The sequence below is a fragment of the Manis pentadactyla genome, chromosome 12 (assembly GCF_030020395.1).
Source record: "Manis pentadactyla isolate mManPen7 chromosome 12, mManPen7.hap1, whole genome shotgun sequence".
Lineage (NCBI taxonomy): Eukaryota > Metazoa > Chordata > Mammalia > Pholidota > Manidae > Manis > Manis pentadactyla.
The window spans coordinates 12214630-12241604 of record NC_080030.1 but is presented as its reverse complement, the minus strand read 5'-3'; the positions used below and the strand labels follow the sequence as shown (position 1 = coordinate 12241604).

The 26975-nt window shown below is 59.0% G+C and overlaps 1 protein-coding gene and 1 long non-coding RNA gene across 11 annotated transcripts; one reads left to right on the top strand and one right to left on the bottom strand.

Moving 5' to 3' along the window:
- Window positions 1–567: 567 nt before the first annotated feature.
- Window positions 568–26016, top strand: WIZ (WIZ zinc finger). Of its 10 annotated transcripts, XM_036895568.2 has the most exons (13): window positions 569–724; window positions 2088–2351; window positions 7165–7237; window positions 8826–10963; window positions 12096–12419; window positions 16371–16541; window positions 17452–17955; window positions 19008–19406; window positions 19995–20546; window positions 21666–22193; window positions 22345–22764; window positions 23064–23259; window positions 24285–26016. In XM_036895568.2, the coding sequence occupies exons 2-13, from the start codon at window positions 2147–2149 to the stop codon at window positions 24442–24444; spliced, it is 5670 nt and encodes a 1889-aa protein (XP_036751463.2). In that variant the 5' UTR covers window positions 569–724; window positions 2088–2146; the 3' UTR covers window positions 24445–26016. The 10 variants fall into 10 exon arrangements, with proteins under 10 accessions (XP_036751465.2, XP_036751466.2, XP_036751463.2 ...); XM_036895570.2 differs by lacking the exon at window positions 19008–19406 and having other exon boundaries at window positions 568–724; XM_036895569.2 differs by lacking the exon at window positions 16371–16541.
- On the bottom strand, window positions 11257–16068 carry LOC130680049 (uncharacterized). Its single transcript, XR_008993066.1, has 3 exons — window positions 15329–16068; window positions 13764–13850; window positions 11257–11740 (listed from the first exon to the last, which is right to left on the bottom strand). It is a non-coding gene; the product is annotated as an uncharacterized LOC130680049 (long non-coding RNA).
- Window positions 26017–26975: the final 959 nt, after the last annotated feature.

Genomic DNA, 26975 nt, shown 5'->3' with positions numbered 1-26975 from the left:
GTACATGCTGGGTTAGTCCTGCAGACAGTGATCCTGTGGGTTGGGTGGAGAAGGGAGGCTTGGCAATGGGGACTAGGGTGACTCTAGGGACATGGTGGTACTGAGTCCAGTGTGGAGAGTGGGAAAGGAAGGAGTAATTTTATGGCTGGAAGGTAGCTGATTGGGGCCAAGGAACTGAAGGCTAGGATGGGCTGGGTGGTGTCCTCAGTGATCTATGAATGACCCATGGGGGAACTTCTCTGCCCCTCCCCACTTTTCTGGTGCTGTTAGCGGGCCTAGCTTGGAAGAACCAGTGGGGTGATGTGGAACCACTCGGGGCAGGACAAAAATGTTGTCATGGAAACACAGCCTCTCCCTGGACTCTCGGGACACGCTGGCCCTTTAAGTATGACCCGTCTGGACACTCCCAATATGGCGGCGCGCCCGCTGGCCTTCCCCCAACCCCGGGGCGGTGCAGGGAGCTGCCGCCACCCCCCCACCTAGACCTCCCCATCATGGCGGCGCGGCGGGGCTGTCGCGCTGAGGTCACGGCGGCGCGCCGGGGGGCGGGGCGGCGGGGGGGAGACATTTAAAGGGACAATGTCCCCCGAGCGGTGGAGGCGGCGGCGGCTGCGGAGGCCGCGGCACCGGCACCGAGAGCGGCAGCGGGGATAGCGGCAGCGACGGCCGCACCGAGGAGGGGAGCTCCGAGCCCCGACACCCGGCCGGCGGCACCGCCTCCCCGGTGAGGCCCGGCCCGGCCTGGGGAGCTCGCGGGCGGGGCGGAGCCGGCGCGGGGAGGGGGAGGCCGGGGCCGGGCCGGGCCAGGCGGGACCCCCCGGGGCGGGGGGCGGGGGCGGGGCATGTAGGGGCGGGGCCTGGGCGGGGGCGGGGCCGTGCAGGTGGGGAGAGGAGTGGGGGTCTTGGGGCAGGTGTTCCCCCCTACCTCGGAGCGTCCCGCGGGGTCTCCCACCCCGAAGTGCACGGGCGGAGGGAGAGTCTCCCAGACCCTGGCTCCCCAAGGGGTGCGCTGGCGCGGCGCCACCCCCACCCCTGCGACCCCCAGGGGCAGTCCTGGCAGGACCCCCCCTCCCCACGCTGCCAAAGTGCTCCGAAGTTGCGGTCCCGCCCGTTCCCGCGGGCAGTGCCCACCCGGTGGGCACCCTCAGGTGCTTACTCCGGGCCTGGACAAGGACCCCCACCACAGCTGCCAGGCCCTGGACTGGCCCCCTGGGAGCCTCCAGGCCCCCGAGGGCAGCTCCCGCAGCCAGGCCTGGAGCCCGGGCCCCGCCCCGGTTGCCTGGGCCCGGCCTCCCCACCATCTCCCTGGGGAGGGCGCCTCATTACTGCCCTTCACTTTCCGCTGTTACCTTGAAGGTATTTATAGGTGTAGAGGACGCGCCCCCACACCCTATGGCCTCCCCAGGGTCCTCATTTCTGATCCAGGGTCCTCATTTCTGGACCAGGAGCCACATCTGTCCCTTTTGCCCACAGACTAGAGAAATCTTGGGAGGGTAGGATGGAGGAGCCTGCGCTGGGTCCGCTTGGGGTGTAATGTTGGGGAGAAGAGAACGGGTTAATGCTGGGGAACCCTAAGTTATGGGGCAGGGGGTTGGAATATGGGACAACTGCAGGGTAATGATGGGGGCACTTGAGGAAGCATATAGGACTGGAGTGCAGAGGTGGCCGGGATTCACGCTGCAGGATGGACACGGGATGGGCAGGTGCATGGAAGTGGAGGCATCACCGGGGAAAAGTGCAGCAGTGTGGGAAAGAAGGGAGGCAGTTGGGAAAAGTGATCAGATGAGTGTTGGAAGGAAAGAAGGTGACTGAGTGTGCTTGTGTAAAACTAGGGTAAACCGAGGCAGTACGGGATCTGTGTTAAAAGAGGAGTTACTGATGGGGAGACTGAGGCATACTGAGGCTAGCAGCCATCTAGGATGCAGTGTGTGTGGATAGGACCTCAGCACCATGTACTTAGCTCACCTGGGCTGGGAGGTAAATTGGGGCACTAAGCTGCAAGGGTGAGGGCTGGGGCTTTGAAAAAGGAGAAACTGAGGCTGAGTCCCTCTCTAGCCAACCCTGAGCACCTGTGTCTCTGCCCCCAGATCTACAATGCCTCACTGAGCCAACCCAGCAACTGAGTGGAGCCAAGCAAACGACACTCATGGATGGGCCACTGGCAGGAGGTCTGGCCGCCCCAGATCGTCCTCGTGGTCCTGAGAGACTGCCTGGCCCAGCACCAAGAGAGGACATTGAAGGTGGGGCTGAGGCTGCTGAGGGGGAAGGTGGCATCTTCCGGTCCACCCATTACCTGCCTGTCACCAAGGAGGGCCCCCGAGACATTTTGGATGGCAAAGGTGCCCTTTCTGGTAAGAGAGGGGTCCTGTGGCCCTGGGGGAGCATCCACCCTATTCCCTGAGGCTCAGAGAAGACCAAATCACTCAGCCTAGCAGGTGCTGAGTTGGCATTCTGATTCTGCTTGTGTCCATAGCCTTCCCTTTGCACTGTCCTTTGCACTGCTTACTGTTCCATTTTATTGTTGTGAAAACAGAGGCCCTGGGAGCCAATGACCTAACCAAGGTCCCCCCAGTGGCAAGGAGCTGGGACTTGGACTTGGGTCCATCTGGCTCCCTCTTCTGAGCACACTAATTGGGCGCAGTGCCCAGCTTAGCATCCTAAACACCCTGCCCCGAGCCCACTCATTCCCCATACATATCCCATTCTTGTTAGTCTATCCCAGCTCTCTCTTGCTGCACTGTCCTGTTAAGTTGTGCTCCTGAGCCATGGGCCAGAGCAGCATGTGCCCTCTGGTGCTGGGGAGAGAGTGGGTAGTCAGGGAGACCAGTCACCCCTCTGTACTTTGGTTTGCTGAGCAAAAGGGGAATCTTATGCTATTCCTACCCCGAGGTCTATTATTCAGTCATTAAACGCTCAGCAACTACTATGTGCCAGGCTCTGTTCTAGACGCTGGGATTACAGCCATGCAAAGAAGAGGCAAAAGTCTCTGCCCTCAGGGGCCTGACATTCTAGTAAAGGGGACACAAAAGACCAAGTATATAAATAAAGGCAGGTAATGACAGATGCTGTGAAGGTATTTAACACAGAGCCAGGATCATGCCTGGGGACCTGGGAAAGCCTCCCTGAGCGGGTGGAATTTGAGTGGAGCATGGAATGAATGGTGGGAAGGGTAAGCCACATGGAGGGAACAGCAGGTGCAAAGGTCCTGTGGTAAGGAGGAGCCTGGCATAGCTGGAGAGTTGTGGGAGGAGGGGCAGTACAGGCTGATGCACCAGATGCCTTCCTCATTCCTCAGCCTGCCCTAAAGGCCTTGGTTTCCAGGAACCTCCAAGCACCTCGTCAGGGGTTTCCTACATGCTAAGCCCTTATGTGATATCTCATGTGATTCTCAAAAGAGAATGGGGTTGCCTCGGTTATTAGCCCATGTTAGAGATGAGGAAACTCACATCCTAAGGGGTCAAGTAAGTAGTCCAAGGTGTCCCAGCTAGGCAGTAACCTGGTTTGGCAGCCCTTTCCTTAACTACCACCCTGTGTCAAAGCCTCCTTGACCTGCTCCAAATGACCCTTAGCAACACTCATGATTCTCAGATATCCAGAGCACCTCCTCAGCACCAGTCACTGGGCACAGCCAGTGACCAAGCACACATACCATCCCCAGCCTCATGGACCCTGCCATCTAGGGTCAGGGAGATAGACCAGCCACCAGGTGTTATGACACAGTCGCTGGGGCTGCAATGGGGGAAGCCCAGCCCGGGGGACATCCAGAAGTCCTAGATGAGGAGCAAGGAGTCAGGCAAAAAGGGCAGCGAGCTCCTAGGCAGCAGGCTGCACATATGCAGTGGCATGGGGTTGACATGGATGGTGGCATCTGAGGGTGTCATGCAGGGGGATGGCAGGGTGAGACCACCGAGAGCAGGGTATCATCACTCAGGGGACCTTAGCAATTCCCTCCCCCCAAACCATTAGTTACCAACGCCCAGATGGCAAGACCATGTCCAGAGTCACCCAGCTGGCCAGGGCAGGCCCAGGGTCTTGACTTTGCGGGAGCCCTGGAGAACAGCTGCTGGGCTCCCAGGTTTGTCTCTGGGTCTGGTTTTGAGGATCTGGGTGCTTCTTTTCTAGGCAAGAGCCCCCAGTCTGGAGAGAGGAGTAAGGTAGGTAGGTAGGTGCATCCTCAATCCCCACCCCTGTCCCCTGAATCAGCCAGGATGCAGTGCATGTACCTGGTGGGGGAGGGGAATGGGGCTGCCCAAGGGGACCAGGCCCACCTATAATGGTGCCCTGGAGCAAGGGTGGCTTGATTTGGAGTGGAGCCACAGTACAGAGGTTGGTGGAGGGCCTGGGCTTCGGACACGGCGTCTCTCCCCACTGCCCTCTAGGCCTGCTTGACCCCCCTTCCCTGGCACAGGCACCTGCCCTAGGAATCTTGTGATACCTATAAATAGGAACAGCCTCTGGGGCTGCTGTTCCACCCCTGAGCCTGGGCCCTCCCTCATCTCTGCCCAGCCCTCAGAGCCCCCCAAGGGCACCCTGGAATGACGCGTCCACTGCCTCCTCTGTCCTCTGTGTAGCCGTTGGCCTAGAAACCTCGCAGACTCCAGCCCCACCCAGTGTTTGGCCTCCCGGATGCATTCAAGGCTTGGGGAACTGACGCAGTCCATATGGTTTGACGAAAAGTCTGGTGTGTGCCTGGCATTGGGATTAGGGGGGCAGGGGACCAACGACACACATCATAGGGTCCTGGGCTGAGGAGGAAATCAGAGCCTGAGTGAAGCGCCTGAGGCTTGGAGTCCAGTGTCCAGCTTCCAACCGAGTCAGCCCTGACCCGGGGGCACTCCCACTTCCCCCCGCCCTTCAGACACCTCTGGATGGAACATTGACTCTGGTCTTGGCACCCATCGCTGGTCCTGCAAAACTGAGGCAATAGCTGCTCCCATTTTACAGAGATGGAAACAGGCGGGAAGGACGTTCCCTTCAGGTCACCACTGGGCCTTGAACTTGGATCTGACCACCTCCAAAGTCTAGATTCTTGGCCAGTCTGCCTGACTTGGGGTTCAAACAGCTCATGGACCTTTCTCATTTTCCCTTGCTCGTTTTCAAACCCTCTCGGGGACCCCAGATGGCGGGAGTCAGTGAGGGCCCCTCAGCATGGCCACTGCCTCTGGGAAAGCCCCCCAGCCATCAGGTGTCTCAGACTTGGGCCCGGCTTGGCCTGCTTCCTCCAGAGTCACTGCCACTAAAAATAGGAGCCTCGCTGGGGCTGCTCAAAGAGGCCAGCACGGCCCCCTGGCTCGCGGAATTCTTAGACAACAGCAATCGCAGGATCATCAAATCTGGGACGCACAGAATCTTGGGAGGAGTTTGAGGTCCCATAATCTCAGAAGCAGTATGCCTGGACCCTCAGATTCATGCCTGGGGCTTGTTGCCTGTGAACTGCTTAGCCCTCTCCTGAGAAGCTCAGGTCTGTGATTCTGTGTCCTCAAGAGACCCTGCTTTTTGGGGTCTCTCTCCCTTGACTGGTCCAGGCCTTGCTTTCTCAACCTTCCCACCCTTCCGAACATCCCACCCCATCTACCCACCCGGACACCAGCGCTTGTATCCAAGCATACCCATGGCCTGGCCCTGTTCCCACCATCAGTCGACTCCGGGGGTTCTCAAATGGGGCTGATTCTGCCCCCTGGGGACACTTGGGCAGTGTCTAGAGATATTTTTGGTTGTCATAACTGCAGGGCCAGGGGCAGGGAGTGGCACAGGGGCTACTGGCATCTAGTAGGTAGAGGCTGGGGAGGCTGTTCAGCATTATACAGTTCAGAGAATGATCTGACCCCAAATTCAAATAGTGCTGAGGTTGAGAAACTGCTCTGAACATGGCAAATTTCTCTACCCCCATCACTACCCTCACCTTCTAAGAGCCTCATGACAGTTCCAGCCCTTCTGTCAGGCTCAGCAGAAGTGAGCCTGGGCAGTGGCTGAAACTTTCTGACCACCCCACCACCACCAACAACAACAACTGGTACTTTTAATTCTTTAGTTCCTGACAGTCTGCTCTCAATTTCCTGGGCAAATTGGGCCGTGGGAGATTGGAAAGAGAACCAGCCTGGCCCCAGCCCTTCTTGGACGATCCTCTGGTGAAAGCTAATCCAGAAGTCGCATCTGTTGGGCTCTGGACAGGGAGCAAGTTCCCCCAGTGTGTTACCCTTGGCCCAGGCAATTGGCCTGAACCCCAGTTGGCACACTCGCCCACGTCAGGCGAGTGCTGCAGGCAGAGGTGGGCGGAAGCCAGGGTTCCTGTGGTCGCTCCAGGCATTGGCTCTACAGGCGGATAATGGAGAGTTGGCTCTGTCTGTGTGAGGGGTCCCAGGAGGGCATTCGTTCAAGGACTTAGGCCCAGAAGGGGGTCTGGGAGGCAGGGCCCTCTGCAGCTCAGGCTCAGCCTCTGGCAAGCACTGGTTGAACACCTGTGGTGTGCCAGGCGCTGGGCTGCTGCAGTGAATGAGGATGAGAAAGTCCCTGCCCTCAGGGGATGCTTGTGGCTGGCAGAGGACACAGGCAAGCAGACATTCAGAGAAGGAACCAGGCAATCTCAGAGTGCTAAGAAAGAAATTAAACAGGAGAGAGAGAGAAAGTCCCAGGGGCTCACTTTAGTCAGTGGCCAGGGAAGGACTCTTCAGGCAGAAGGAACCAGTGCGAAGGCTCTGAGGCCAAAAAGAGTTAGGCGGGCTTTTAGGCATTGCAAGGAGCCCAGGCAGAGTGAGTGAGGAGCAAGGAGAGGGAGATGAGGCTAGAAAGAGCTATAGAGGTCTAGTCTCACAGGGCCTTAGAGATGGTGGTTAGGCATTGGGCTTTCAGTGCAAGTATGAGAGTCCAGGCGAGGTTTTACCAGTGTGTGACTTAAAAATTCACCCTGGCTGCTGGGCAGGGGCAAAGACAGGAGGTTTGAAGGCAGCAAACCCCAGGGGTCCCCCAGGCAAGATAAGGAGACTTCCCCAAAGAAAATCCTTGTAAGGCACAGGAATGCAGAGGCCAAAGGCCTTGCAGGGGGAAGGGGTAGGGAGCCCAGCTGGGCCCTTCTGAGGCACCCAGCAGGGCTCCCAGAGCTGGGTGCTGTGAAGGGCCCCAGCCAGGGGGACCCCAGCCCCTCAGGGTCTCCCCTCTCTGTTGCAGACGGGCATCCCCATCCTGGCCTCAGCGAAGCCCTCCCCCGTGCCACCTCCGCCACCCATCGGATCAGCAGCTGGTGAGTGCCATGCTGGCCCTGACCTCAGTGGGGGGCAAGCAGGATGTGCCCAGGCCTGAGAGAAGCCCTCCCAGAATGAGAATGGGACAGGAGGGAAACAGGAGGCCAGGCAGGAGGAGGAAGTCCCCAGCAGGCAAGCCCCTGGGGTTTGGGGAGGACTGGGGTGAAAACAGAGAGTCAACTCTCATTATCCCTGCCAGGAGCCAGGCCAGAGGGCCAGGAGCCTGGAGGGTAGACCCTTGGAGTCCTGTGTCTGCCAGTTGACCCTTAGAATGATGCCAGGCCTCTCTGAGCCTCGGTTTCCTCATCTGTAAAATGGAGCCCCTAGGACGCATCTCACCAACCTGCCTTGAGGCCCCAAGGGGTATGGGTAGGAGCAGGAATCAGCAGCAATGCTGGCAGCAGTGACCCTTGGTTAGAAGGCTTGGCAGGTGCTAATATGTAATAATAGCCACTTCAGGATTAGTAACAGCTCTCAGCTATTGAGTGCTTGCTATGAGCTAGGCTTTCAGCCCAGGTTTACCCCCAGTGAATCTTTGCCCACAGTCCTGGGGGGACGGCCCTGTTATTATCACATGCCACCAGTGCAGCTCAGAGAAGTGACCGGTGATTTCTGCTCAGCCTCTTGGTGGGACCCATTTCCACATTTGTTGCACCTGCACAACTGAGAGCCCTTCGTGGAGACAGGATCTTGAAAATGAAGGGAGATTGGCCAGGAATAGTCATAACAAGAACCCATGTGGGTTGTGGGCTCGTCGGGAGCCTGGCAGCAGGGGAACTGGGTTGTGTCATCCTCAACATACACTTCACGGGGTCAAGGTCCCCTGAAGGTTTCTGGCTGAGCTCATTTAAATAAGCACCTGCCATGTATTGCATCTTCTTTGGTTATGGGTATTAGAAAGCTTCTTTGACTTTGCATAATGATGTGGGTGCTCCTGGATCCTGGGTCAGTCCCCCATTTTTAGGATTGGAAAACTGAGGCTCAGTGAAGTTACCTTGCCTTTCCCCCACCCCCAAAGGCAGTCAGGGTCACTGGGGCCAGAGGCTGAGCAGGGACCTTCCATCTCTCCTGACTCTGCCCTTCCAAGGAATATGCAGAGGAAAGGCACATTCCCTTGGGTTGTTTACACCACAGAGTTTCACCAAATTTGCTGGAGAAGTGAAATTAAATGAACTCGATAACCCCAGTTTCGGTGGGAGGTGCCAAGACAGAAGCAGCCTGGAGCACAGGGCAGAGCCTTGGGCCCTCCCGGGGGACAGATGAGAGTTGACTATGCCACCAGACCTGGGGACATACCTGTGACCCCGGTGTGACCTCCACACACTCCCCTACAAATCAGTGGGGCTGGGCTCTATGGGCAGGTGCTGTAGGAGATGAAGCTGGCTTTTGGCCCAGTGGCTCTGGAAGGGTCCACAGGTACTTCCCACCTCCCCCCACCCCCACCCCCATGTTCCTGGCCCTTCTGAGTTGGCCTCAAGCTGGGTCTCTGGGACCTGCCTCAGACTGCCTGGGAGGACCCCCTCCCCAGCCCAAGGAAGGGGAGCTGAGGCCTAAGGCTAACCTGTCCTCATTGGCACTTCCTTGCAGTTGCTGGGATGGAGGCAGCCTAGACTTCCGGCCGGGCTCCCCACCACCCCATCTCCTGGGCCACTTCCCTGGCCCCCCCGATGGCCGGGGGCCCTGGGAACACCCCCTGGTCCAGGAGGCCAGGGAGGGCATCCCATCTGAGCGGAGGTTCGAGGACTCTGTCATTGTGAGAACCGTGAAGCCTCACACTGACCTCGAGGGCTCTAGAAGGTTCTTGCACCACCAGGGTGAACCAAAGTTCTTGGAGAAGGCCCCCCAGGGCCGCCTCCAATTCGACTGGCTCCGAGACACAGATGGGCAGGCCCTGCCCCGGGACTCAGGGCTGTCCCTGGACCTGCCGTCCCAGCCACTGCCCCTCGCCTCCTTCAGGACGGTGCTCTTGCCAGTAGAAGACTCCTCTAAGGCCTTGGATGCAGCAGTGGTGGGCACCATGGAGCACCTGGCGGACCTCGAGGGGCTGACCCAGCCATCTGAGTGGGGCCTGCCCCGATCCGCCGCAGAGGTGGCTACGCAGACCTGGACGGTGAACTCAGAGGCATCCGTGGAGCGGCTGCAGCCACTGCTGCCCCCAATCCAGACGGGGCCTTACCTGTGTGAGCTACTGGAGGAGGCGGCCACGGGCGTGGCCAGCGCAGATGAGGATGAGGACGAGGAGCCAGCCGTGTTCCCGTGCATCGAGTGCAGCATCTACTTCAAGCAGAAGGAACACCTTCTGGAGCATATGAGCCAGCACCGCCGAGCCCCGGGCCAGGAGCCCCCTGCCGACCTGGCCCCCCTGGTGTGTGGTGAGTGCGGCTGGTCCTTCGCCGACCCCGGTGCCCTCGAGCAGCACCAGCAGCTGCACCAGGCCTCCCGGGAGAAGATCATCGAGGAGATCCAGAAGCTGAAGCGTGTCCCAGGTGATGAGGGCCGGGAGGCAAGACTGCAGTGCTCCAAGTGCATCTTTGGCACCAACTCACCCAAGGCCTTTATGCAGCATGCCAAGCTGCATGTGCGTGAGCCACCCTGCCAGGCTGCCAAGGAGCCCTCAGGGGGTGGCAGCGGGGCCAGCAGCCCAGGCCCTGATGCCACCGCCCTTGCCTATCAGCCCTATGGAGCCTCCTCAGGCCTCAGTGGCTGCATTTTCTGCGGCTTCCCAGCGCCCAGCGAGAGCCTGCTCCGGGAGCACGTGAGGCTCGCGCACACCCGTCCCCACTGGGAGGAGGATGGCGAAACTTTTGAAGAGGACCCTGCTAGCCAGCCAGGCACCAGCCAGGATGCATACGCCCGCTCCCCTGATGCTGCTGAGGACTACTTTGGCAAAGCTGAGCCGCTTTTGGCCCCCCTGTGGCAGGAGAACCCTGCTGGATACGACCCGAGGCTGGCCTTTGGCCCAGGCTGCCAGCAGCTGGGCATGAGGGATTTCCCACTGTCAAAGCCACTCCTGCATGGCTTGGGCCAGCAGCTCCTGGGAAGCGCAGCCTTTCCCATACCACTAGCATCCACCCCCTACTCCTTACAGCCCAGTAGAAACAAGAGCAGGGTCCATGCGCAGGAGCTCCCAGCCCAGCTGGGGGGCCGGAGGCACCCTTGGAGCGAAGAGGAGGAAGAGAACCTACCGCTGCCCTCAGAAATGGATCTTTCCCCTGGAAATGGGGTCTTCCTGCCCCCCACTGCCCCTGGCCTCATCCCACAGCCGGCCCTGGAGCTAAAGCAGACTTTCCAAGAAGCCCTGCGGGCAGCCGAGGCCTCACAGGCACAGCAGCAGCAGCTCCGTGGGATGGTGCCCGTGGTGCTGGTGGCCAAGCTTGAGCCACAGGTCATGGCTGCAGCAGCCAGGGCGCCCTCAAGGCTGCAGCCTGCGGAGCTGGGGTTGGGGGCCACCCACCCCCTCGACCTTCTGCTCCTGGATGCACCGTTGGGTGGCCCGCTAGGGCTGGACACACTGCTGGACGGGGACCCGGCAGTGGTGCTGAAGCACGAGGAGCGGAAGTGTCCCTACTGTGCAGATCGCTTTCACAATGGCATTGGCCTGGCCAACCACGTCCGGGGACACCTGAACCGCGTAGGTGTCAGCTACAATGTGCGACATTTCATCTCTGCCGAGGAGGTGAAGGCTATTGAGCGCAGGTTCTCCTTCCAGAAGAAGAAGAAAAAAGGTAGGGCAGCTTCGCTCTGGCACCCACCTCCCTCCAAGGCCCTGGAGTCGCACGGCCGGGCAGCTGAGTTCTGAACCAACCAACCCTCACTCTAAATCCTTCCATAGTGCTGAGCAGGGTGAAGTCAGGGCCTCCCCTCCCAGAAGACCTGGGAGCTGCAGCAAAGGCCACCACATCAGTGGAGGTGTGGGGATGCACCAGTGCCATCCTGGGCCCTTGGAGCAGCTGGAGGAAGGAGCATGGGCAGAGGAGTCAGCCCCAGGCAGGGAATTTCATTGATTCCTTCATTTGACAAATATTTATTGAGCGAGGTCCCCTCTCTTTTGGGCATTTGGAGACACAGCAGTGAACGGAAAAGCAGCCCCCCGCTCTCCTGGAGTTCATGGCCCAGTAACAGCAGTGGTGTTACTGGCTGGCTTCAGAACTCCTGAGGGCTGCCTGTGAGGTGTGCAGATTCCCAGGCACCAGGGTTCTGATTCTGGAGGTTCGTCTCTAACCTGAGCGCCCCGGATGCCTCTGACACTGGCAGACATGGAGCCCCTTGGAGAGGTGCTGGCGGGGGTTTGGCATGCTGGGGGTAAGAGGCACAGGGCAGGCAGCTGTGAAACCAGGCAGTTAAGATGCTGAGTGTCCAGGGCTGTGATGGGCGACACTGGGGGCTGAGGAAGCCAGGACGAGGGCCCTGATCCCACCTGGGATGGGTCCAGCAGACTCCCAGAGGATGGCAACTGGTCTGTTCCTCCGTTTCTTCATTCAACAAAAATGTAATTGACAACCCTGGGGTGATAGTGAACAGAAATAGACATGAACGCTAGACAGGGGTATTCATGGAACACTCACCCAGATGATTGCAAACCCACAACAGCAGAAGCAGGTTTCTGAGGGTGGGGTCCCTGATGCTGTGAACTTTGTGAGGGGGGAACCTGAAAGGTCAGGCAGAGAAGGCCTTTTGGAGCAGGAGGGGGCATGAGCTGATGCCAACAGGAGCGTGAATGGCACAGATGGGAGGCATCCAGGGTGGAGAATGGCTTGGGCTGTGTGATGTATGGAGGGTGGGCAGCCCCAGGATCAGGAAGGGCTGGAGCCAGAGAGTAATCCCTCCAGGCATCCCATGTTCTCTCTCCCTCTGCAGTGGCCAACTTCGACCCAGGCACCTTCAGCCTGATGCGCTGTGACTTCTGTGGGGCTGGCTTTGACACCCGGGCTGGCCTCTCCAGCCACGCCCGGGCCCATCTGCGGGACTTTGGCATCACCAACTGGGAGCTCACTGTCTCACCCATCAATATCCTGCAGGAGCTTCTGGCCACCTCAGTCACTGAGCAGCCCCCCAGCCCCCTGGGCTGTGAGCCTGGGGGGCCGCCTGGTGGTTTCCTGACCTCCCGCCAGCCTCGCTTACCGCTTACAGTGCCCTTTCCGCCCACCTGGCCTGAGGACCCTGGGCCAGCCTACGGAGATGGTAAGGGGTGAGGGTGCGGACAGGGTTGGAGCTCTGATCCTCCCCAGGGGCCCAGAGGGAAGGGAGGGTGGGGAGGGGGACAGCCACTTCCACCCTGAGAATGTTTCAAGTCACAAAGTATGTTGACAACTGTCCTCACAGATGGCCTGCCACTTAGGAGTCACTTTTGTCTTACTCAGGGGCTGGCCAGGGCTCCTTCTGGACCCACTTTATCCCTGCCCTGACAGTGAATTTAACATACACTTCTCAAGCTCCTACTAGGAGCCAAATACTGTCTTAAGCACTTGACTAACACAAACTCATTTACATCCTCACAACAACACTATAAGGTGGGTATTATTATTATCCCTTTTATACATATGAGGAAACTGAGGCACAGAGAGCATCATTAACTTGCCCAAGGTCACATAGCTGCAAGTGGTGGAGCTGGGATTAGAAACTCCAAGCAGGTCAGACTCCAGAATCCTGGCTTTTAAAGACATCTATCTAGAACAGTGCTGTCTGATAGAACTTCCCAAGATGATGGAGATGTTCTCGGTATTTGTGCTGTCCTATACGGTCACCACTGGCCACATATGACTGTTGAGTACTTGAAATGCAGCTGGTGGGAGGTTAGTGGCAATCCTATTGGACAGTGCAGGTCTTAGATCTACATTCTAGGTTTTCAGTGGTGTCTGCTTTGTCCTGCAGTATTGAATACCCATCTCATAATTGAGTGCTTGCTATGTACTAAGGTTTCGCCTCATTTTTATGCCTCCAAACAATTCTGTGGGTAGCGCTAGGTATTGCTGTGTTCCTGTTTTACGGATAAGGAAACTGTGGGTCATCACTTCACAAAGCATCAGAGCTAGACTTCTGAACACCAAGTTTGGTGGGTTCTCCAGTGGAGGATGGCTTAAGGAATCCAGGTGTAATATTTTGGTGAAGGAGCTGGAGGCTGAGCACCATGGAGGGAGTAGAAAGGTGAAGGACCCAGTGTTGCAAAGCCTGACTTTGTGAGACTGAATCTCAAAACAGAGAACTTGGCAGTGAGGAGTGGATTGGCTCTAGGGAATCGAGAAAGTGCTTGAATGGGGTAATTGACCATCAGTTACTTGGGTGCTGAGCCTTCTTTCTGTTTCCCCTACCTAGAGCTTCCAGGGCCACCTCCCTAGATCTGTACTCTGGGCTTGGCCAGACCCATCCACAAGCCACCTTACCAGTGAAGAGCACTTGAGAGACTGCAAAGTGGAGGCAGAACTATCAAAGTTACCTCTCCTCCTTGGACAAGGAGACAGACACGGAGAGGGGATAGTGGCTGGTCGAGGACACACTTTGGGGAGACACAGACCTCAGACTTCTTACCTTTGCTGAAGGCTGTCCCCTGGGCATTCAGCCTACACACCTGTGGTGTCTCTGGTGGCTGGGAGGCAGAGCTGGCTCTGAGGGTGGCTGGGGGGGCACAGGAGGCAGTTTACGTATTCAGGTCTGGCTAAGCTGTTTCCACCGGAAGACCAATGTGCCAGGGCCCAGGTAATGGTGAGGGAGCCAGTTAAGCCACTGGGGTGTAAGGTATCAGCCTGTACCATCCTTCCGTGTCGTTGGGAGGGGAAGCTATGATCAATCTTAAAAGGGAATCCTTGGTCGGTAGGTGGGTCTTTAAGTAGTTTGAGACGCTCCTGGAAGCTTTGGCTTGATCCTTCCGTAGCCTAACATTAGGGCTGGGGCTGGCCACCCTCCCTGCAGTGCTCTCCTTAGAAGCCTCTCCCACCCCTCCCTAAGTGGGCTGTGGCGGGGCGGGGCAACGGTCAGATGCTGGCCCCACCCAGCTGTCAAGGAACAGCTGGGGGTAATCGGTTTGCTGTTGGGGAGGGTGAAGGGGCTTGTGCTTGAACTGTGGTGCGGGCCTTGTGGGGAGTTCCACAGGGTTGCAAGACGGTACCGTCGGGGAACAGCTGGATACCAGGATGATGTTGGGGAGATCCTCGTGGTTAGGGATCAGGGAACGTCTAGGATCCTCGACCCGGAGGGGACACCCCCAGGGAAGGGAACGGAACAGGGTTCCGGAGCAGGTCCTAGCTCCCCGCGTCGGGGCTCCAGGAACCTGATGTTAAGGCGGATGCGTGTGGCTGGAGGATTCCAATCCTAGCCTTAGGGATTTCCAGGGTTCGGGGAGGGTCGAGGCCCGAACTGGGGCGGTAGTTGGCGGCAGGCCGAAGCACAGCGTGCGTGCGTTCGGAAGCCGGGGGGCACCGGCAGCTCCCTGAGGCTCCGGGACCCTGCGCGAAGCGCCGGGACAAATGTTTCGCTCGCGGCGCTCGGCGCTCGGCCGGCCGCCCTGGGCGCGCCCCAAGGGGCGGGGCGAAGCGGAGCAGGCTTGGCAGCGGCGTTCGACACTCGGCTGCTCCCGCCTGGGGCGGCCGCCCCGCGTGCGCCGGAGCCAAGATGGCCGCCTCCACCGCCCAGTGCCGAGTGACAAAAGCTGAGAGCAAGGCGGCGGCGGGGCCGCGCGCGGGGGGCGCCCGGGAGCGCGCGGCAGCGGGGGCGCCCCTGCCCGGCCCCCCGAGCCCGGGGCCCGCGGCCCTGCCCGCGCCGCCGCCGCCCCCACCCCCGCCACCGCCGCCGCCGCCGCCGCGGGACGGGCCCAAGGCCGAGCCGGAGCCCGGGCCCGCGCCCGCGCCGGGTAAGAGCCCGCGACGGGACGGGTGCGGGGAGGGCCGAGTCGGCGTCCCACCTGCCGCCGCGCCCGACGCCAGCCGTCCCGTGTCCGGGGCGCCCCTCCCCCCCGGGCTCTCCGGCCGCTTGGGCCCGGGCCTCCTGTCGCCGCTCGCCGGGACCCGGGCCCAGAAACATTCCGCCGCCGCCCCGCGGGGCCCACGCGCCGTCTGACAGATGACCCCCGACCCCCACCCCGGAGCCTCGGGGCGTACCGCGCCGCAGTCTCAGTCACTCCGGCGAGGAAGCCCGCTCCGCGTCACTTCGGCCCGGACACGGCCCCTGCCCCGTCTGACAGACGCGCCCCCTCCAGCCGGGGGCTTTGACAAATCCTCGGTGTCCCGGGCTCTGGCGGGCGCCCCTGCCGGCCCTCTCCTTGCTTCCACAGTACTCAGACTGAGCGGGGGACCTGCCCGGCTCCCTGCTCGGAGCCCCGAGCGCCCCGAGGCCCCGTCTGGCACGCAGTTCCTCCTCCTCAGAGCTCTCGGTGCTCTAAACGCTAAACCTGGGCCCAACAGGCCACTGAGGCCCCTTTCTTGGAAAAATTAGACCGTGAAAACACACCTTTAACGCCTTGTTCTCATACACACCTGACTTAAGGAAGCCTTCTAGCCCGGTGCCTCAGAAACTTCCTGCAAAGTTCTGTGATTGCCCCTCCTCCTGCCTGCAGTCAACTCCCTGCCGGTCTAAGCTCCCGGTTCTCACCTTGCCCCACTTAGGGCTCTGCTTGTGATGAGTGGGCCCCTCTCGCCCCTAACCCCCAGTTGTCTCTGCAGCCCCAGCCCCAGCCGAATTGTCTGGTGGAGATACCCAGCAAGTCCTTGGCTTCCACTTCTGCATTGCCTTTCTGGTCTCTGAACCTGACCTCTTCCAGGACTCCCCTTCTGACTGGCACCTACCAGCTCCAAGGCTGACAGATGCTCCCCTCCACATGTTCTTCCCAGAGAGATATTTTCTCAGATCTCCTAGGACGGGAGTCCTGACCCAGACCAGCTCCGCATCCCCCAGCCTTTGTGTCCTGGGCGGGTGCTGCTTCGGGTCTCTGCTGTCAGTCAGCAGCCTAGCCGTTCCTGCATCACACTGATGCTAGGAGTTATGGATGGAGCTTCAGCATTTATAGGGTGAATTGCCTCCCAGAGTGAGAGCAGGCACCAAGGATAGGAAAAGGGTTCCCCTTACTACACCCAGACTCTCAGTCCTTCTGGGGTACACAGCCTGCACCTTGCCTGGGCTGAGCCTGTCCTCCTAACCTCACAGGCCTGGGTTCTGAGGAAAACGCAATGGTGGTCATGGACTTGGGCTCCCCTCCGCTCCCCAAGAAGAGCCTGCCTGTCCCTGGGCCCTTGGAGCAGGTGGCCAATCGGCTGAGCAGCAAAGTGGCTGCAGAGGTTCCTCATGGCAGTAAGCAGGAGCTGCCAGATCTCAAGGGTGAGTGGCCCAGGTGGCAAGGCGGGGGTGCCGGCCAGGCTAGTCACACTCACAGGGGAGCTCCTGGGCCTGGGAATGAGTGCTGAGCCCCAGGTTGGCCACAGCTTTTTCTCCACCCCAGGGCCCCAAGGAGACACCCATCTGTTTTCTCTTTGGAGCTTCTGCTGCCCTAGGCATGCATGGCCTTGAGCTGTCCCCTCACTGGGCAAGGGAGAGGAGACAAGGGAAGCAGTGGGCATGGTCACCAAGAGCTCACATTCAGACCCAGGTCATCTGCTGACTTTGACCCCCGTTGGCTGTGTGATGTTCCACATGATAGCACCTTGTCTGTCCACTGATCCTCAGGTCATTATTGAGTAGTGATATGCACTGTGCTGGACCGCAGGGATGCAAGAGGAACAACCAGACCTAGCCCTCATTCTCGGGGTCACTCAAGTTGAGGAGCGGGAAGGCAGTGAAGCAAGCAGCCAGGGATAAGGGTTCTGCAGGAGAGAGTGCAGGGTACTGCAGGACTATGGCTGGGGCCTCCCATCCAGCATTTGGGGCAGGACTTGAGCTGCAGAGAGTGGCTAGGACTTAGCTCTGTGAAGCGTTTAGCAGGCAGGTCAGCATCTGTGCGAAAAAAACTTGTTGCCAGGACACCCTGGTACATTGGTTATCAGGAGTTCCACTTGCTAAACCACAGAAGGACTCTGCCACCTGCTCTGTGCCCTTGGGCAGAACTCTTTGCCTCTCTGAGACTCAGTTTCCTTATTTGCAAACTGGACAGACTGATTGCTGCTCACTAGGGTCATCTTAAGGATCTGGGAGGCTTGGGGGTAACTAGGTGCATGAGGTCCTGTGGGGAGGAGAACTGAGAGAGCAGGGGGGCCTTACAGCCAGCTCTCCTGTCCTCTGTTTTGCCCTCCAGCCCAGAGCCTGACCACCTGCGAGGTCTGTGGTGCCTGCTTTGAGACACGAAAGGGCCTGTCCAGCCATGCACGCTCCCACCTGCGGCAGCTGGGGGTGGCTGAGTCGGAGAGCAGCGGTGCCCCCATCGATCTCCTCTATGAGCTCGTGAAGCAGAAGGGCCTGCCCGACACACCCCTTGTGCTACCCCCGGGCCTGACTAAGAAGTCCAGCTCGCCAAAGGAGGTGGTTGCTGGGGCCCCCCGGCCTGGCCTGCTTGCTCTGGCCAAGCCTTTGGATGCCCCCGCTGTCAACAAGGCCATCAAGTCACCTCCTGGCTTCTCGGCCAAGGGCCTGGCCCACCCACCCAGCTCCCCGCTCCTCAAGAAGGCACCACTGGCCCTGGCGGGCTCCCCCACCCCCAAGAATCCTGAAGACAAGAGCCCCCAGCTGTCCCTGAGCCCTCGGCCGGCCTCCCCAAAGGCACAGTGGCCCCAGTCTGAGGACGAGGGGCCCCTGAACCTCAGTGAGTGTGGTTCCTGGGAGCCAAGGGCGGTCCTGGGGCCGGGAGGGCTGCAGGGCCCAGGGTGGGGGCATCAGGGACAGCAGCTCCTACACCCTGGGTCATCCTGGTCAGTGTGTTCAAAGCACTGCATCTCCTGTTGGGCTGGCCACACTGCGTATTACCATCCACCTCCCACTTTATTTCACTGTTCTTCCTGGGGACCTGGCTGTGGCTATTGAGCCTGCCAGGGTCATCCTCACACCACTTAGGGGCACTCTTGGCCTCCGCTGGGCCTGAGGATTAGAGCAGTGATGGTGGCCAGTGCTCCTGTGGGCCTGGCTTCTCCAGTTGGGCATCTTGGGTTCTGCAGACAGACAGGCGGCCCCCCTGGCAGGAGGTCCCTTAGTTGACCCTGTCCTCACGTCCTCCTAGTCGTGCTGTACAGAGGCCTCTCTGAGGCAGGTGGAGCCGTGCCTCCCTGGTTGCCCGTGGGCACAGCAAACAAAGAGGGTTTGGGAAGAACCCCAGGCACAGTGAGCAGGTTTAACAAGGCATTCCTTAGGAATTCAGACCTTCCCACACCTTTGTGGGCTTTAGGGTCTGGGAATGAGACCAGGTTCTGGCCCCCTGCCCAACAGGGCCCCCCAGTTGGTACCTCATATTCCAGTGAAGCTGCTTCCACTGTCTGCTGTGCTTCTGGGAGCAGGGCACCAAGCAGTTTGGCCCTTGACTGTATGACATTCAGCAGGCAGGACCCTGCTTTGCACCCGCATGGCTCTCATAGTTTGGGTCCCAGGGAAGCGGGCCTGGGAGCATCAGACTGTGCCGCTGGAATTTGGGCACCACCTCTCCCCCTGACGTCCTTAAGTTCTCCCCACCCACCTTGATGCCAAAGAGCTAGGCAGGGAAAAGGACTTCCCATTTCCCCAGACCGCTTAAAATCAGTCGGCAGCATGAATCTTGGACCCTGAACAGCCTGGGCAGCCTTGACTCACACCAGCTCCTCCAGCCTCAGTTCCCCAGGGCCGGCCAAGGTGGCGGCCGTGAACCCCCCCTGTGTTTTGTCTCCGCAGCTTTAGATAGTGACGGGGGCAGAGAGCTGGACTGCCAGCTGTGCGGTGCCTGGTTTGAGACCCGCAAGGGCCTATCCAGCCACGCCCGTGCCCACCTGCGCCACCTGGGCGTCAGCGACCCGGACGCCAAGGGATCCCCCATAGACGTGCTCCACGGGCTCATCAGGAGGGACGGCGTCCAGATCCGCCTCCCACCCGGGCGCGGCGCCCCGGCCCAGCTGGGGCGGCCTCCTACCGCCTCTGCGGCCCTCTCCTTGCTCCCCCCCCCACCGCCGGCCAAGAAGGCCAAGCTGAAGGCCGCGGGTACGGCCAGCCCCTGGGGGAAGCAGGACCTCTCGGCCGCTGCAGCCGCCGGCATTTTCTGGGCCTCTGATGTGGAGCCGTCTCCTCTCAACCTCTGTAGGTTCTCGCTTCAGCCGCCCCCTCCTCCCTGCGGGCCCTGGAGCCCCTCCCGGGGGGGGGGGTCACAGCCCCCTCCTGCTGGGGCAGGGAGTAGACAGGGGCCCTTGGCAGTGGCTGGTTCTGCCCCGAGATCTCGCTGGCATTTGGCTGCTAGGCCCTCTCTCTTGGCCTTCGGCCTCCATGACCATGACCTTCCCAGAGAGTGAAGGCCAAGGGTTGGGTGCTGCTCTTTGGTATGGAAGGTGCCTGTGGCTGTCCCTGGTCTGGATGGTGGGTGGCACTTAGGCTGCCACTTCCTGCCCTCCTGCCCCCATCCTTGTTGGGACCCGCAGAGCAGTGGAGTCTCGGATCCATCCTCCTCTGCCAGGACTGAGGGCCCATATGCTCTCTGGAGCCTCCCCTCACTTCTGCCACATGTCTTGCCCCTGCCCCACCCCTCAGCTCCCTTGCTGGCACCTGCCCTCCATCACCACCACCCCAGCCCATGGGCATGCTGCTGCCCATGCCCAGCTGACCAGGAGACCTGCAGGTGATCATGCTAATGGTGCCCAGAATGCTAACTATCCCTTTCTCCCCCTGCTGTAGCCTCGGGCCCAGAGCCAGCCCGTGACATCCGCTGCGAGTTCTGTGGGGAGTTTTTTGAGAATCGAAAGGGCCTCTCCAGCCACGCACGCTCCCACCTGCGGCAGATGGGCGTGACTGAGTGGTACGTCAATGGCTCACCCATCGACACGCTGCGGGAGATCCTCAAGAGACGGACCCAGTCCCGGCCTGGTGGACCCCCCAACCCACCAGGACCCAGCTCAAAAACCTTGGCCAAGATGGTGGGCAGCGGAGGTCCTGGCAGCTCGTTGGAAGCCCGCAGCCCTGCAGACCTTCACCTCTCGTCCCTGGCCAAGAAGTTGCCGCCGCCAACAGGCAGCCCCCTGGGCCACTCACCAACTGCCTCTCCTCCTCCCACGGCCCGGAAGATGTTCGCAGGCCTGGCCACACCCTCCTTGCCCAAGAAGCTGAAGCCTGAACAAATGCGGGTGGAGATCAAGCGGGAGATGCTGCCAGGGGCCCTTCATGGGGAGCCGCACCCATCCGAAGGTCCCTGGGTGGCACCACGGGAAGACATGACCCCCCTGAACCTGTGTAAGTGTGACCCTGAAGGAGGGCAGGGAGAATAGGTAAAGGGGTCTCCTCCCCACCCCCACCCCCTGAGGGATACCCAGAGTTAAAATGAAAGGGAGAATACATTTATGTGTCCAGAGGACGATGGACTAGCTGTGCGTTCCTGCTGCACAGACCTCCCACACAGCTGAGCTGCTGCTTGATTCTCCCCCACATGTGGGAGGCAGGAATAATTGTGACATTCAAGCAAGGCAAAAAGGTCCTATCTCTTGTGCTATCTTCAGCTGATGGGTAGTGGCTGCCAACCAGATTCCTAGGGATCAATCAGATATCTGCCAGGGGCAGGCTTAGGGAGACTAGAAGTGATGGCTGAAAGGCGTCTTGTAGATATTCCTAGTCATTAAGTGCTTGACATTTGGATTCAGGGTTGAGTGAAAGATCTCAGCTGCTCCACATTCTAGCAATATGTGACCCTGGGCAAGTTTCCTCTTTTGAAAGATGGAGATCACCATGGCTCCAACCGTGTATGGTTTCCTGCAGTAGTGTAAAGCGCCTAGCACAGTGCTCTGTTAAACAAAGCCCTATGTACATAGTTGCTGCATCCCTGTTGCTCACTTCCCTCCCGCCCTGTCACTGCGTTTGCTGTGCCCAGGTTGGCCAGGCTCCCACTGCATGCTGAGCAGGTGAGGATGGCTCAGACCTGTACTCCTGTGCATTTCATGCCTGCTCTGTGCCCCATGCTTTGAACTGCTTTAGGCCTTCCCCCTAACACCGGTTTCCATCTCCATTTTGCAAAGGAGGAAACTGAGGCTCAGAGAGGGGAGGTAGCTTGCCCAGCATCATACAGAGGGGCACAGCCAAGCTGGCATCTGGGCCCAGGAACAAGGGAGCGCTTGCCCTTCAAACACCTCACCATGTCGTGGAGTCACCTTGAAGCCAGCTAGAATTCGAGGTGGCAGAACGAGCAGGAGGGCTGGATGTACACAAGGGCCCCTGGAGGCAGACGAGGGAGCAAGTTGTCGTCTGGGGCTGTGTGAATGGGACAGCCAGACACTGAACACTGGCCTTTCAGCTTGGAGGCTTCCTGCCCACAGCTGCCTGCCTCCTTCTCCCCCCTCCCCCCACCTGGACCCCCTGCAGCATCCCGGGCAGAGCCAGTGCGTGACATCCGCTGTGAGTTCTGTGGCGAGTTCTTCGAGAACCGCAAGGGCCTGTCCAGCCACGCACGCTCCCACCTGCGGCAGATGGGCGTGACCGAGTGGTCTGTCAATGGCTCACCCATCGACACGCTGCGGGAGATCCTCAAGAAGAAGTCTAAGCCGTGCCTCATCAAGAAGGAGCCTCCAGCTGGAGACCTAGCCCCTGCCTTGGCCGAGGACGGGTCCCCCACAGCGGCTCCTGGGCCTGTGCAGGCCACCCTACCACTGGCACCCATGGCTGGCCGGCCAGGCAAACTGGGAGCCGGCTCAGCCCAGGTTCCCCGCGATCTTAGCCTGACACCCATCACCGGGGCTAAGCCCTCAGCCACTGGCTACCTGGGCTCAGTGGCAGCCAAGCGGCCCCTGCAGGAGGATCGCCTCCTCCCAGCAGAGATCAAGGCCAAGACCTACATCCAGACCGAACTGCCCTTCAAGGCAAAGACCCTCCATGAGAAGACCTCCCACTCCTGTAAGCAGCAGATGACAGGGTCCTGGGAGGGCATCTGCCAGGACCTGCAGGGCCGGGCAGTGCCCAGTGCACACCCCACAGGGGCCCCAGTGGGAGGCGGGACTGATTCCCAGCTTTGGGCCAGAGCTCAGTGCTCCCCCTCTGCCTGCAGCCACTGAGGCCTGCTGTGAGCTGTGTGGTCTTTACTTCGAGAACCGCAAGGCTCTGGCTAGCCATGCACGGGCACACCTTCGGCAGTTTGGCGTGACCGAATGGTGTGTGAACGGCTCGCCCATCGAGACGCTGAGCGAGTGGATCAAGCATCGGCCCCAGAAGGTGGGGGCCTACCGCAGCTACATCCAGAGCAGCCGCCCGTTCACCAAGAAGTTCCGCAGTGCCGGCCACGGCCGCGATGGCGACAGGCGGCCGCCCCTGGGGCTGGCCCCCGGAGGCCTGGCCATGGTGGGCCGCAGTCCCGGGGGTGAGCCAGGGCCTGAAGCTGGCCGGGCAGCTGACAGTGGTGAGCGGCCCCTGGCAGCCAGCCCGCCAGGTACCGTGAAGGCTGAGGAGCACCAGCGGCAGAACATCAACAGTGAGTGCTGGGAACAGAGGGTCGTGAGGGTGCAGGCACCTGCTGGGCTCTACCAGGCCACCCCAAGGTTCTCTGCTGTGCGTCCACCCTTAGCCACTTCCCCACCCACTCACCTGTGCACTCATCCATCCACCATCCCACCTGTCCCAGGGCCCAGGCATCATGTGGTTACCAGCTGTCTGTCCCATCTTAACCATTCCCTGTGGCCTCGTACCTCACACGCTGAAGGTAGGAACCTCCCCAGGGGCCTCGTCCTCTGCCTTAATCTCCCATCCTTCTCCCCACCTTTTGCATCCCAGAATTTGAGCGCCGACAAGCCCGCCCTCCAGATGCCTCTGCGACCCGGGGGGGTGAGGAGGCCAATGACCTGCAGCAGAAGCTGGAGGAGGTTCGGCAACCCCCACCCAGGGTCCGGCCGGTCCCCTCCCTGGTACCCCGGCCCCCCCAGACGTCACTTGTCAAGTTTGTGGGCAACATCTACACCTTCAAATGCAGGTATGTGACCACCAGAGGAGGGAGGAAAACCACCCACCTGGCATCAGCCACCCAAAGCCTGGTGGTGGGCATTCAGGAGATACAGCATCAAGCACTGCCCTTGGGTGTGGCTGGATTTGAGCTAAGGCCTCATCACAGACAGTGACACCTCAGAGCATAAGCTGAGCCCCTGAGCTTGGTAGCCAGCGAGACCTGGGTTCAAATGCCAACTCTGACACTTACAAGCTTAGTAACCTTGAGCAAGGACTTCCGGCTCTGTGCCTCAATATTCCCACCCATAAAATGGGGCTGATAACAGACATGCCTAATAGATCCATTAAGAGGACTAAAAGGGATGAGTATTTATAAAGTATTCAAACTGCCCCTGGTACATGGTAAGCACCTTAAAATTGTCTGCCTGGTTAAGAAAAATCAGGTCTTCATTCATTCTAAAAGACCAGGTGGACATCTGAGGCCAGGAAACTGGGTATCTGAGAATGATGGTGGCCCACTTCAGGCCACAGAGGCAAATCAGAAGTAGCATTTGAACCCAAGTCTCTGGAGCCACAAACTTGGGTTCTGGGCCCCTGTGCCTGAGGCCTTCCTTGGGAGCTGAGGGCAGGGAGCTGGGTGCATGAGCAGGGTGAGTGTGAGTTAGTGCCCACCCCCCTTTCCCCTGCTCCCTTATCTTTGTCCTGGAGCCCAGTAGGATGGCATCTGCTTCTTTGTACCGGGTCTCCCATCTCAGATTACGTGCTTTAGTCAGATGGCAGAGGTGCTTAGGAAGTCTGATGGTCCTTACCCACCATCCAAGCCAGCAGCCTGGCCTGAGCATAGAGACAGGGACTTCCAGGGGACTTTGCCATGATCCTGTGATGGGTAGAGGTAGCCATACATGGGGGAACATGTGGCTTCTGGGTCCCCCTTCCCCCAAATCCTGGGCTTGCACCATCCACACTGAGGAGCAGTGATGCTCAGGACATGGGCAGGGTTGCACCTCTGCCTCTCCACGGCAGCGTTACTCCCTCTCTCCATTCCCCACACAGGTTCTGTGACGTGGAATTCCAAGGGCCCCTCTCCATCCAGGAGGAGTGGGTGCGGCACTTACAACGGCACATCCTGGAGATGAATTTCTCCAAAGCAGACCCTCCGACCGAGGAGCCCCAGGCCCCACAGGCACAGACAGCGGCAACAGAGGCACCCTAACACAAAAGCATTCCAGATCCTCTCTCATGCTGCCTCTGTCTCCTCTTTCTCCTTGGCCTCCTCTTTCCTCTCCTCTTTCTTTTCCATTTCCAAAGGAGCAAGCCAAAACCTCAAACCGGCACCTGTTCGGGGCCGGGCACACTACAGCTGGGCGCCAGGAGCCAGCTAGCTGCCCTTCCCACAGCCCGAAACTCTGGGGCAACACACAGGGCGTCTTCCTTCAGCCCACAGCCCCGGGTCCAGTAGGGGCAGTGGCCAGGTCTCTTCAGCTGGCAGCAGACCTGGTCGCAGGGGAGGGAGGCCATCGCCCCACGCGTTTAGCAGCCAGGCGGGGCTATGTTTGCCATTCATGGCCATTTGCAAAGACCCCAAAGACCCCTTGTCCTGGTTCCTTCTTGCCCCCGTGAATATCCTCTCACACACACGCACACGTGAACAAGCGCATACACACATGCACGCACGCACGAACGCACCTCGTGAGACCGGGATCTGCCCCAGCCCCCCAGTTCCCGAGTCGAAAACCACGTCATGCCACGGTGCTTGCTCAGGGGAAGGCATGCTCCCTCTGTGGCCCACTGGGGCCTGGGAGCCCCCCACTGAGCCCACAATGCCACGGAAATCCTTGTTGGCCACCCCTCCAGAGGGGCTTTCCCAGCTGGGGAGAGCTCAGAGCTGACAGCTGCCTCCTGCCATGTCAAGGCCCCGCAAAGCCTCGTGGGCTCCAGGGCCCAGGAGGGGGTGGGGGTGGGATTCTCCTCCCCACCCCCAACCCCCAACCCCTCCCTCTTTTCACTGTTGCTTTCTATGTATAGCTCCCTAGACCTTCACTTTTTTAAAAACGCGTTTTGTGTAGAGAATAAGGAACGTGGATCTTTTTATTTTGCAATCCTGGGCCAGCTAGTAGCTGGGAGCCGAATGACCTTTTAACTTTTCCAGTGGCCACATTTTGGTTATCGATGTATCTAGAAGTATGTAAATTAGATTAAATTTCTCTTCTGGAAACACCCAGGGGCAGGCAGCCAGCGTGTGTTTTTCTGTCGAGTGGACAGGCTGGCATCGTCTTGCAGCCAGAGCTGGGATTGAGTTGCCTCTGCCCAGAGCCCCCTGCCCCTCCCCCAGGGGCCCTGGGTTTCCCCTTTGCCCACCAAGCCAACCAGGCCCAGCTGGGATAGAGCCCAAGTTCCCAGCTGTTGACCCTCCATGGCACAGTTCATTGGGGGCTCTGGCCACCTGGTGAAAAAGCCGCTGTAAGCAGAGGAAGAGAACCCAAGCCCTGGGCAGCTGGTCTAGAAAGAGCCAGGATGGAGAAGCAACTGAAGCTGAAGGGTTCCCACCAGGGAGGAGCCATCCAGCGAGGGTGTGGGGGACCCACTGGGGGAAGGGAAACATAAAGCTGCTGGGACCGGCTTGCCTTCAAGACGTGTGACTTGTCTGCAGACACTTGTACCCTGCACCCGAGTAACACGATGGTTAAAAAGGGAGCTGCTGCTTCCTTTGCAATGTTATTTATTTTCTTGCTCTGCAAATGTTTATTGAACATTTCTGAGATTTTAAGAGATTTTGTTGGCTGCACCTTCTTGTTTATTGCATGTGGTTTTTCAGCTCATTGTTTTCACTTAAACAGCCAAGTCCTAGATGGTGGGAATGACCTCATAGGGTGGAGACAGCAGAGGCCTCTAGCCCCCACCTCATTATCTTAGGCCCCTCACCATGCCCTTGCTTGGAAGGGAGTGGGCGGATAAACTGTGATAACATGCCCAAAAGAGTGGTCTTGGCCCACACGCTTGGCTTTTCTGCTAGTTATGAGGTCAGGACACATACCTTGTCTAGTGGAGGAAGGCCTCAACCACTTTCTGTCCATCCCACACTATGGGTGGCCATGTCTGAGGCCTTGAAAGCACAGAGGGAATCTCATGAGATGAGATCTGACCCAAAGGCACTTCCTTTTTCAGCTTTTTATAAATGTGTCTTAAAAATATAGAAATGATGGAAGCTGGATATTAAAAAAAAAAAGTTCAAATGATTCAAGACCTTATAAGGTAACATCGGAAGCTCCTCCCCACCCACCATCTTGCAGTTAGTGTGTGAATTCTTGAAAGGGTTGCATACAGTTCTTAGCAGGGACGGTTTTGCTAAAACCCTTCTCAAGCCATTCTTTGTCGGAGGCAGAGTGTTGGATGTTAACAAAATTAAGTGAAGGTAAAATGATGGCTGTGGTACATGCCATGAAGAAAGCTATAGGATCCAGGACAGGTGTCAGGGGCCCTGCTTTAATTCAGAGGACAGGCAGGAAGGCAGGCATCCCTGAGGGTGACAAATGAACTCCAAAGCTGTAGTCACATTAACCAGAGCTTTTTGTACTTGATAGATGGAGTTTCTCAGCACATCATAAACTTTGTCTCATGGCAGCAAGTTCTGTATAAAACACATTTTTAGGTGAGGAGCTATTAAAACATTTTACCCTGGAAAATTCCAGCCATACAAAAGTTGAGTAGCAAAATGAACCCTCATCTACTTAATCAGCTCATGAC

Excerpts from the sequence above, each read along its gene's own strand:
- WIZ (XM_036895568.2), top strand. The coding sequence starts at position 2,147 with ATGGATGGGCCACTGGCAGGAGGTCTGGCCGCCCCAGATCGTCCTCGT. Across the intron at positions 7,238-8,825 it reads ACCCATCGGATCAGCAGCTG|TTGCTGGGATGGAGGCAGCC; the intron begins GTGAGTGCCATG and ends ACTTCCTTGCAG. Across the intron at positions 12,420-16,370 it reads TGGGCCAGCCTACGGAGATG|GCCTGGGTTCTGAGGAAAAC; the intron begins GTAAGGGGTGAG and ends CTAACCTCACAG.